At 49.0% G+C, this 12,177-nt stretch overlaps 1 protein-coding gene across 1 annotated transcript in view; it reads right to left on the bottom strand.

Moving 5' to 3' along the window:
• LOC140394916 (thrombospondin-type laminin G domain and EAR repeat-containing protein-like) overlaps positions 1 to 12,177 on the bottom strand; it is a 254,744-nt gene that overhangs the window by 39,784 nt on the left and 202,783 nt on the right. Inside the window, exon 9 of the mRNA XM_072482103.1 lies at positions 10,435 to 10,664. Coding sequence (XP_072338204.1) covers positions 10,435 to 10,664 — 230 coding nt within the window. The remainder of the gene's footprint in view (positions 1 to 10,434; positions 10,665 to 12,177) is intronic.

Below are 12,177 nucleotides of genomic sequence, written 5' to 3'. Positions count from 1 at the left end.
TGTACACTGACTGGTATTTCTGAGGGAGATATCTGTACACTGACTGGTATTTCTGAGGGAGATATCTGTACACTGACTGGTATTTCTGAGGGAGATATCTGTACACTGACTGGTATTTCTGAGGGAGATTTCTGTACACTGACTGGTATTTCTGAGGGAGATTTCTGTACACTGACTGGTATTTCTGAGGGAGATATCTGTACACTGACTGGTATTTCTGAGGGAGATATCTGTACACTGACTGGTATTTCTGACGGAGATTTCTGTACATTGACTGGTATTTCTGAGGGAGATATCTGTACACTGACTGGTATTTCTGAGGGAGATATCTGTACACTGACTGGTATTTCTGAGGGAGATATCTGCACACTGACTGGTATTTCTGAGGGAGATTTCTGTACACTGACTGGTTTTTCTGAGGGAGATTTCTGTACACTGACTGGTATTTCTGAGGGAGATATCTGTACACTGACTGGTATTTCTGAGGGAGATATCTGTACACTGACTGGTATTTCTGAGGGAGATATCTGTACACTGACTGGTATTTCTGAGGGAGATTTCTGTACATTGACTGGCATTTCTGAGGGAGATATCTGTACACTGGCTGGTATTTCTGAGGGAGATTTCTGTACACTGACTGGTATGTCTGAGGGAGATTTCTGTACACTGACTGGTATTTCTGAGGGAGATATCTGTACACTGACTGGTATTTCTGAGGGAGATATCTGTACACTGACTGGTATTTCTGAGAGTGATATCTCTACACTGGCTGGTATTTCTGAGGGAGATATCTGTACACTGACTGGTATTTCTGAGGGAGATACCTGTACACTGACTGGTATTCCCGAGGGAGATACCTGTACACTGACTGGTATTTCTGAGGGAGATTTCTGTACACTGACTGGTATTTCTGAGGTACATATCTGTACACTGACTGGTTTTTCTGAGGGAGATATCTGTACACTGACTGGTATTTCTGTGGGAGATATTTGTACACTGACTGGTATTTCTGAGGGAGATATCTGTACACTGACTGGTATTTCTGAGGGAGATATCTGTACACTGACTGGTATTTCTGAGGGAGGTATCTGTACACTGATTGGTATTTCTGAGGGAATTTCTGTACACTGACTGGTATTTCTGAGGGAGATATCTGTACACTGACTGGTATTTCTGAGGGAGATTTCTGTACACTGACTGGTATTTCTGAGGGAGATATCTGTACACTGACTGGTATTTCTGAGGGAGATATCTGTACACTGACTGGTATTTCTGAGGGAGATATCTGTATACTGACTGGTATTTCTGAGGGAGATTTCTGTACACTGACTGGTATTTCTGAGGGAGATTTCTGTACACTGACTGGTTTTTCTGAGGGAGATTTCTGTACACTGACTGGTATTTCTGAGGGAGCTATCTGTACACTGACTGGTATTTCTGAGGGAGATAGCTGTACACTGACTGGTATTTCTGAGAGTGATATCTCTACACTGGCTGGTATTTCTGAGGGAGATATCTGCACACTGACTGGTATTTCTGAGGGAGATACCTGTACACTGACTGGTATTCCTGAGGGAGATACCTGTACACTGACTGGTATTTCTGAGAGAGATTTCTGTACACTGACTGGTATTTCTGAGGGAGATTTCTGTACACTGACTGGTATTTCTGAGGTAGATATCTGTACACTGACTGGTTTTTCTGAGGGAGATATCTGTACACTGACTGGTATTTCTGAGGGAGATTTCTGTACACTGACTGGTATTTCTGAGGGAGATATCTGTACACTGACTGGTATTTCTGAGGGAGATATCTATACACTGACTGGTATTTCTGAGGGAGATATCTGTACACTGACTCGAATTTCTGAGGGAGATATCTGTACACTGACTGGAATTTCTCAGTGAGATATCTGTACACTGACTGGTATTTCTGAGGGAGATATCTGTACACTGACTGGTATTTCTGTGGGAGATATTTGTACACTGACTGGTATTTCTGAGGGAGATATCTGTACACTGACTGGTATTTCTGAGGGAGATATCTGTACACTGACTGGTATTTCTGAGGGAGGTATCTGTACACTGACTGGTATTTCTGAGGGAGATTTCTGTACACTGACTGGTATTTCTGAGGGAGATCTCTGTACACTGACTGGTATTTCTGAGGGAGATTTCTGTACATTGACTGGTATTTCTGAGGGAGATATCTGTACACTGGCTGGTATTTCTGAGGGAGATTTCTGTACACTGACTGGTATTTCTGAGGGAGATTTCTGTACACTGACTGGTATTTCTGAGGGAGCTATCTGTACACTGACTGGTATTTCTGAGGGAGATATCTGTACACTGACTGGTATTTCTGAGGGTGATATCTCTACACTGGCTGGTATTTCTGAGGGAGATATCTGTACACTGACTGGTATTTCTGAGGGAGATACCTGTACACTGACTGGTATTTCTGAGGGAGATACCTGTACACTGACTGGTATTTCTGAGGGAGATTTCTGTACAATGACTGGTATTTCTGAGGGAGATTTCTGTACACTGACTGGTATTTCTGAGGTAGATATCTGTACACTGACTGGTTTTTCTGAGGGAGATATCTGTACACTGACTGGAATTTCTGAGGGAGATATCTGTACACTGACTGGAATTTCTCAGTGAGATATCTGTACACTGACTGGTATTTCTGAGGGAGATATCTATACACTGACTGGTATTTCTGAGGGAGATATCTGTACACTGACTGGAATTTCTGAGGGAGATATCTGTACACTGACTGGAATTTCTCAGTGAGATATCTGTACACTGACTGGAATTTCTGAGGGAGATATCTGTACACTGACTGGAATTTCTCAGTGAGATATCTGTACACTGACTGGTATTTCTGAGGGAGATATCTGTATACGGATTGGGATTTCTCATGGAAATACCTGAACATCCATTCCTCGCCCCCTCTCCCATCCACAGTGAACCACACGTGCGGCTATCAATGCCCTCCCTGCAGGAGAATTTGTCCCATAACCGTCGTTAGAGAGCCCAGGTGGTGGCAGGGTCCCAGACCTCAGAATCCTCATCAAAGAGCAGGCCCTGGAGGTCACGGGTGTGGCCGAGGATAGAGCGGTCACCTACGTGGAGGTTGGTGCATGGCATTGAGGCAAAGATCCACCCAGACGGACTGTCAAATGTGGGTTGTTAATGCCATATATAATGGCCTATCCCTTCCGCTGATCACATGTACATTTTCCCGCAGGACCTCCAGGTGACGGGCCCTTCCAATCTGGGGTGCACCCCCCACCCCTCTCTCCCATGAGAGCACCTTGGAGGAGAGCTTTGAGGATGCCACAGTATTCGCAGTACAGCTGCACACCAGCACAGCGTGACACACCTCAGTGGGCGACAGTAGTGGACAGACTTCTGGGGCACAACCTAGTGAGCACCCCACAACTGCTGATGCACATCAGGTGGAGGCAGGAATGCCCAGGCGAGACAGCAGTCGGAAATCTGCTGGAACCCAGTCCCCTGCTGTGTTCCAGTCAGATGCTGAGCCTCTGGACCAGGTTTACCCAGTGCTGATGCAGACGATAGGGTGCAGCCGTGATATTCAAAGGGGTATGTCAGCGACCCTCCAGGAGGTCCATAGCCGATTGGAGGAGTCCCAGAGGCTACGGGCGCAGGAGATGGCACCATTAATGCGTGGCACCGAGGCCAGCGCTGCTAGGGTGACAACCAGAGCGGAGGGCTTGGTGCACAACGCCCTCGGTATGATTGGAAGTGTCCAAGGCGTGGCTCAGTCAGTGGCGGCCATGGCTGAGGGCCTCGACATGCTGGGGGTTGTGACCCAGTACCAGGCAGAGCTTGATGAGGTGCTGCGGGATATGTCCCAGTCTCAGGTGGGCATTGCTGAGGCACTGCGGGGTATGTCCCAGTCTCAGATGGGTATAGCCGAGGCGCTGCAGAACCTGCCCAGTCATTGAAGAGCAGTACCACAGTACATCAAATATTGGGGTGTCACCAGGGCTGGCAGAGCCAGATGACGCAGGGGCAGCCAGGGCTCGAACCAGCTGCCCCTCCAACCCGAGGTGAACCCTGTTATATTACCACGACTGGTAATATGTTGTATTCTTTGGCTTTTCCTCCTGAATGACCGGATATAGTATTGACAAAGAATATATCAATTGAAACAAAACAAATTTATTATTACACTACTAATTAAATGAAGTTTGCACACTCTACTGAGTTACAGATGACAAACAAATGATATTGAATCTGTACTACAAGTATTCAATATTCTATCTAACTACTAACTACACTATGACTTGACCTCGTGCTATATATCTCTAATCAACTTTCACTCTGCTCTCTCCATGTTCTCTTCAGCTTCTCCAACAGCTTCTCCCAGAATTCCTAAAGAGGCTGTCTTATATACAGGGAATTTGTGACGCCCTCCAGTGTTTGATTTAAACATAGATGCAATTATTACCCCTTCACTATCCTGACTATATACATATCATTAGAAACCCCAGGGCCCTATGGGCACTGACTGGGAGGAAGGGGTGCTGGGTGCTAACCTGGACCCATCCTATGATCTATGTTCAGGGAATGCAACCCCTTCCTGTTGACGTAGGGCACTTGCAGACGGCCTGGTGAGCACAAGGTGCATGCCTATCCATGAGCTCTTGGACCTGGGGAATCCCATTGATGGTGGAGAATCCTGCTGCCTGGGCATCTTGTCGGGCTTGGTCCACGTCAATGTTTATAAAGTCGGCTGCACGGGCATATAGGGCATCCGTGACTCCTTGAATGCACCTGGGGGCTGTAGCCTGTAAAATGCCGCACAGGTCCCCGCTTGAGTCCTGGAAGGATGGTGAGGCATAGAAGTTCAGGGCTTCAGTAACCTTGACGGCCACCAAGATCAGGTGTCCTTCTTCTCCACTTGGTGCCAAGTCTGCAAGGACATTGCACAGGTGCTGCACCATCTGCTTATTGAGGCACAGCCTCCTGTGGTACGCGCTGTCCGTCGTTTGTTCAAAGGACCAGCAACGCCTTTCTTCCTGGGCCATCGCGGGCTCTCCCTCTGTGTCTCACCTTGGCCAGATGGGTGGCCGGGTCTTCAGGGTGTGGGACGGGGTCCGGCACATGGACCGCTGCCTCAAGCCTCTGATGATGTTGCTGCCGCCGCCTTCTCCAGCACCTGGCCGCCCAGCATGCCAGCAGCACCACTAGGGCAAGTTACACAGAGTCCAGAATATCATCCAGACTGTTCGATATCCATAACGAATTGGGAGAGGGTGTGAGACTGGCAAACAGTCTTCCACCCTGGGACCCTCTCCTCCCTCCCCCCACCAAGCCCTGCCCATGCACACCCGGCCTCAGCAGGGGCCCCTGCTCACCAGACCCCAGATCCTGTACCCCTGACACCTGCACATAACGTTACCTGGACCAAGCGCAGGTCCTTTCGCCATTGCACTCACCTACCCTCCGGCCGTGGACATGTCCAGGTGCTGGGGTCCATCCCCTGGGTGTTGCCTCCCGCAGTGTTCAGGCATCATGGTCTGATTGGAATGCTGGGCAATAGGCCCCACATGCTACATGGCCCACCCAACCACGGGAACCCATTTGGGATGAGTGAAGTGCTCACTTAACTATGATTGTCAATTCCCAATTAGCAAGGTCCAGGGGTTGGCATGGAGGATCTGCATGCGGTTGCCGCTCCCAAGCCGAGAACCCCCCCCGCCCCCCCCCCCCCCCCCCAGCTCCGATGCCCTACCACCCCAACTGAGGCTGGTACCCCCCACACACCCCCCGCCCCGGCTACCCCCCATCCCCACCCCCTTCCGAGCATAGGGGCAGCAAGTCCAGTGCCCTTGGGCTCTTTGCCCGTGAGCGAAGATGACTGCTCACCCCCTCTGGTCCCCGCAGCAGCCCCTCCACCAGTTTCACGTTTTAAAAAGGAGTCCTTTTTGCATCAGTATTCACCAAAGAGAAGGAATTGGTGGATGTTGAGTCTGGAGAAGGGTGTGTAGATAGCCTGGGTCACATTGAGATCCAAAAAAGACGAGGTGTTGGGCGTCTTGAAAAATATTACGGTAGATAAGTCCCCAGGACCTAATGGGATCTACTCCAGAATACTGAAGGAGGCTAGAGAGGAGATTGCTGAGGCCTTGACAGAAATCTTTGGATCCTCACTATCTTCAGGTGATGTCCCGGAGGACTGGAGAATAGCCAATGTTGTTCCTTTGTTTAAGAGGTGTAGCAAGGATAATCCAGGGAACTACAGGCCGGTGAGCCTTCCGTCAGTGGTAAGGAAATTACTGGAGAGAATTCTTTGAGACAGGATCTACTCCCATTTGGAAGCAAATGGACATATTAGTGAGAGGCAGCATGGTTTTGTGAAGGGGAGGTCGTGTCTCACTAACTTGATAGAGTTTTTCGAAGAGGTCACAAAGATGATTGAGGCAGGTAGGGCAGTGGATGTTGTCTATATGGACTTCAGTAAGGCCTTTGACAAGGTCCCTCATGGTAGACTGGTACAAAAGGTGAAGTCACATGGCATCAGGGGTGAGCTGGCAAGATGGATACAGAACTGGCTAGGTCATAGAAGGCAGAGAGTAGCAATGGAAGGGTGCTTTTCTGATTGGAGGGCTGTGACTAGTGGTGTTCCGCAGGGATCAGTGCTGGGACCTTTGCTGTTCATAGTATATATAAATGATTTGGAGGAAAATGTAACTGGTCTGATTAGTAAGTTTGCAGATGACACAAAGGTTGGTGGAATTGCGGATAGCGATGAGGACTGTCATAGGATACAGCAGGATTTAGATTGTTTGGAGACTTGGGCGAAGAGACGGCAAATGGAGTTTAATCTGGACAAATGTGAGGTAATGCATTTTGGAAGGTCTAATGCAGGTAGGGAATATACAGTGAATGGTAGAACCCTCAAGAGTATTGAAAGACAGAGAGATCTAGGTGTACAGGTCCACAGGTCACTGAAAGGAGCAACACAGGTGGAGAAGGTAGTCAAGAAGGCATACGGCATGCTTGCCTTCATTGGCCGGGGCATTGAGTATAAGAATTGGCAAGTCACGTTGCAGCTGGATAGAACCTTAGTTAGGCCACACTTGGAGTATAGTGTTCAATTCTGGTCGCCACACTACCAGAAGGATGTGGAGGCTTTAGAGAGGATGCAGAAGGGATTTACCAGAATGTTGCCTGGTATGGAGGGCATTAGCTATGAGGAGCGGTTGAATAAACTTGTTTGTTCTCACTGGAACAACGGAGGTTGAGGGGCGACCTGATAGAGGTCTACAAAATTATGAGGGGCATAGACAGAGTGGATAGTCAGAGGCTTTTTCCCAGAGTAGAGAGGTCAATTACTAGGGGCATAGGTTTAAGGTGCGAGGGGCAAGGTTTAGAGGAGATGTACGAGACAAGTTTTTAACACAGAGGGTAGTGGGTGCCTGGAACTCGCTGCTGGAGGAGGTGGTGGAAGCAGGGACGATAGTGACATTTAAGGGGCATCTTGACAAGTACATGAATTGGATGGGAATAGAGGGATACGGACCCAGGAAATGTAGAAGATTTTAGTTTAGACGGGCAGCATGGTTGGAGCAGGCTTGGAGGGCCGAAGGGCCTGTTCCTGTGCTGTACTTTTCTTTGTTCTTTGTATTAATTGGCGCCCGCATGACCACTTGCTGGGGTGGCGATTAGATCACGGGAAGTGATAGATAGGGATTTGTTCCTGTTAAATGTATGGAAATTGGGCTTAAGTTGTGATTATCGGTTTCTCGCCTCGCTACGGCGAGATTTCACCTACAGGAATGGGCTGATTGGATCGTGAACAGACTTGCGCCCAGCGCAGTTCTTGCTTGTGGCCTCTCTCACTATTTAACTGCCTTGTCGCGCTCTCGCTTGAGCGCAACGCGGCCACTGAATCGCGTTCCAGGACTGGGACTGGAAGCGGCAGTGGCTCCGAGGAACAACGGTACCAGTGGAGGGTTGAAGACACTTCCCTGACTGACGATTCCAAGATGGTCAATGAGAACAGCTTTGGTTTGTTCTGCCTCGGTTACTTTGTTATTTGTCTGGTTTTAAACAAATCCAGCTTTGATTGTTTTTGCTGTTTAAACAATTGTATTGTGTAATTTATTTTGCTGCGACGTTAGCCCCTTGGCCAGGTCGTTATTGTAAATGAGAATCGCTTCTCAATAGACTAAACCAGTTGAATAAAGATTTCTGAGAACCTGGGGTCGGAAGCTTAACTCAGGTTCAAAATACAAGAGTCTGGTTTTGCCACAGGCAATGGCCAGGGAGCCAAAAACTGAACTGAACATGGCATTTTACCATTTTACACTCAGCTGGTCTCCCTTAACATCAACATCGATGAGAAGCAGATCAGATGAAATGGAAATTAGCCATGGAGATGGAGGAGAGAAAAGGGAGAATTTCAACCCAAGTATTTTTGCTGCCGTATTGTCTTAATGTTTACAGAGAAGCAAATGTAATTCACATTCTCGTTACTGACTTGCATTGTTACGGATTTGGGTAAAGTTGGACACCACCCAAACTTGAACTTCAGTGGGGATTAGTCATTGTGTAATTATATGAAATTTTGTTTCATGAAACTGTGCGAGGGTTCACTGGGCAGCTACACAGAGTTCAGTGACTTGTCCCTGTTAAATCAGTCAGTCACGAACGCTCACTGAGTATCTATAGGTTAGTGAGTGGGCTGCATGAATGACCCTTCTTCATCTCAGTGAGCCACAGGATTGAAATCAGGCTTGTTCACTGACCAGAACCCCATGAATAAGATTAAATACATTTATATACACCGAACATTTCATAATGAGTCATAGAAAATGCTTAATCTTTTATATAATAATAGAACTATCATCAACTCAACAAAATAAATATTTCTGCTTTAGATGCAGAGGGAGTGCTTGGCTCTCACAGGCAATGTTGTGAGCAATCAGCACACACCTAACTTCACTTGCCTACAGCTACACCCACGGTGCTGTTAGAGAAGGAGTTCCAGGGGGTTAGGGGTAGTGTCGGGGGCTTCAGAGATTTGGAGACCATTTATAAATGGTGACCTGGGGTGGGATTCTCCCCTACTCGGCGGGGCGGGGGATCCCGGCGGGATGGAGTGGCGTGAACCACTCCGGCGTCGGGCCACCCCAAAGGTACGGATTTCTCTGTACCTTTAGGGGCCAAGCCCTCACCTTTAGGGGCTAGGCCCGCGCCAAAGTGGTTGCTGCCCCACCGGCTGGCGTGGAAGGCCTTTGGCGCCATGCCAGCCGGGGCCGAAGGGACTCGACCGGCCGGCAGAAGTCAGCACATGCGCGGGAGCGTCAGCGGCTGCTGACGTCTTCCCCGCGCATGCGCAGGGGGGGTCACCTCAGCGTCGGCCATTGCGGAGGCTGATGGCTGACGCAGAGGGAAAAGAGTGCCCCCATGGCACAGGCCCGTCCGCGGATTGGTGAGCCCCGATCGCGGGCCAGGCCACTGTGGGGGCACCCCCCGGGGCCAGATCGCCCCGCGCCCCCCCCAGGACCACGGAGCCCGCTGGCACCGCCTGGTCCCGCCGGTAAGAGAGGTAGTTTAATTCACGCCAGCGGGACAGGGCCGGAGAATTTCCGGCGTGATTCCCGCCCCTGCCGAATCTCCGCTGCCGGAGAATTCAGTGGCCGGCGGGGGCGGGATTCACGCCGCCCACCCCCCCCCCCGGCGATTCTCCGACCCGGCGGGGGGTCGGAGAATCTCGCCCCTGATCTCTCACTGCACTGCGGAGTTCCGGTGAGCTGGGCTCCTCGGTGCAGAAAATGGGGCTATGTGCGGCCTTGGCTGTGCACTCCCCACTAAGGCCCCCTATCTAATCCAAGTGCTGTTCGATAGTGTTGTGTTTCTCGGTGCTGCGAGTTCCGGGTAACTCGCGGCTAAACACACTTGCTATGGGACTTTGATTCCGTTTAATTAAATCGTGCCTGTCATTTTTTGTGCAAAGCAATACACCTGTCTCAGCCTCAGTCGAGGTGAATATATCCCAATTACCAGTTAGTAAAGAGCAAGGCCTCTCATAGTTCCCTGTCTAACATTCGTCCCTCAACTAACAACACCAAAAGGAGATAAACTCTCCATTTATCTCAGTGGTGCCTGTTGGATCTTGCTGTGTGTTGATAGGTGTTTGTTTGCCACTGTATGGATGGTGACCCCCCGCAGGCAAAGTTATTAATTTCCTGTGATGGCTTTTGAGATGTTCTTGAGTGACAGGGTGGATGGAGTTAAGACACATATTCATTTAAAATCTCCTTGAATGGTGGGTCTGAATGGTTTCTTCCTGTTCCTATGATCCAATGCAGTAGAAATACAGAAGTCTCCCTTTCTTTCCTTACTCTTTTATCAACTGTTTTAATGAACAGGGTAACTGGGAACTCACCGGGATTGACTGGAAAAGTCGGAACATTCCACCCAGCTGGATGTAAATCCTGGAGTAGATCCGCGTTGAGGTCCCATTGAAGGTGTTTGCCACAACTAAGAAAGAATAGGGTCCGATTGTAAAGAATTCCCAGTCATAGGCTCCTGAGGTCGGGATGGTCTGGTTCCTTTCGAACAGGCGTGTGTTTGGGTTCCACTTGTATATTATGCTGTCAATGTTGTGATTGTCTCCTTAAAGATAGAAGCAAATCCAGTCAGATACCAGGACATAGTCCCTGACCCTTACTGACTAGGGGGCTTCTGGTTACAGATACTCTCAGCAAAATAGTAAACAGTGACCAACATACCCCAGAGAGACAAGTGGCCTGAAGCCTGTGAAAAAGAAATGAACTTGTGTAACCTCACAACCTCAGACCATTGTTATGGACCAGTGCTTAGAAAGTCCAAAGTATGTTATGAAGTCCACCTGGCCTACAACCTTTATGTTGAATTTGGTTAGGATGAGCATAAGAGCCTTCCCTTCAGGTGTGATTCAACAGCCTACCCAGACACTTTAATCAAAACAAGCTTTATTCTAAGAACTGAGTTAACATATATATATACAAACAGCAACAATTTTTATCAATTACAAACATAAAGACTCCCCGTAGCTACAGTGATCTATGTATAATATTTAATGAAATCCCCCTTAATTATTCCAATTCAAAAACAAAATCCCATGAACCAAAAACCCCTTTTCAAGGGCGTGGCCCAGCACTCTGCATTCTCACTTGAATAAGACTGGCTTTCCCTGAGATTCTGACCCCTTCTCACCAGCAGGTGTAAACACTTCCGGAAAGCAAACGATGGCCGGGATTCTCCCTTCTGGGGACTAAGTCCCCATGCCGGCGGGAGAACCGGTGTCAACCACTCCGGCGTTAACAGCCCCCGAAAGTATGGAATTCTCCGCACTTTTAATGGCTAGGTGGACGCCGGAGGGATTGGCGCCGCTCCAGTGGGCGCCGAAGGGACGGTGCGAGTTTGTGCATGCGCAGAACCGCCCCTGCCTGAAAAACGGCGCCGGTAAATAAAGCAGCCGGTGTCGGGGCGGGATTCGCGCCACCCCCCCGGGGATTCTCTGACCCGGCTGGGGTGGTCAGAGAATCCTGCCCTGTATCTTTTAAGTTACCAAAGCAGGTAGCTATAATCAATGTTTTTTTCCCCGGATCAACTCTTTAGCATGGTAGCTCAGTGAGTAGCACTGTTGCTTCACAGCGCCAGGGTCCCAGGCTCGATTCCCGGCTTGGGTCACTGACTGTGCGACGTATGCACGTTCTCCCCGTGTCTGCGTGGGTTTCCTCCGGGTGCTCCGGTTTCCTCCCACAAGTCCCGAACGACGTGCTGTTCGGTAAATTGGACATTCTGAATTATCCCTCTGTGTACCCGAATAGGCGCTGGAGTGTGGCGACTAGGGGCTTTGCACAGTGACTTCATTGCAGTGTTAATGTAAGCCTACTTGTGACAATAAAGATTATTATTATTAAAATGAAAATAGAGAGAGACAGACCAAAATACTTATTTTCTCTGTCTGTAGTCCACAGCAGTCAAATCAGGAAAAAAGTTTCACCCAGAGGGAGGTGGGAATCGGGAACTCACTGCCTGAATGGGTGCTGGAGGTGGGAATCCTCACAACATCTTACGAAGCATTTAGATGAGCACTTGAAACAGCACAGCATGCAAGGCCACGGGCTAAGTGCTGGAAAAT

Source organism: Scyliorhinus torazame, chromosome 2 (assembly GCF_047496885.1).
Source record: "Scyliorhinus torazame isolate Kashiwa2021f chromosome 2, sScyTor2.1, whole genome shotgun sequence".
Classification (NCBI taxonomy): domain Eukaryota; kingdom Metazoa; phylum Chordata; class Chondrichthyes; order Carcharhiniformes; family Scyliorhinidae; genus Scyliorhinus; species Scyliorhinus torazame.
This window is presented reverse-complemented; position numbering and strand designations above follow the sequence as displayed.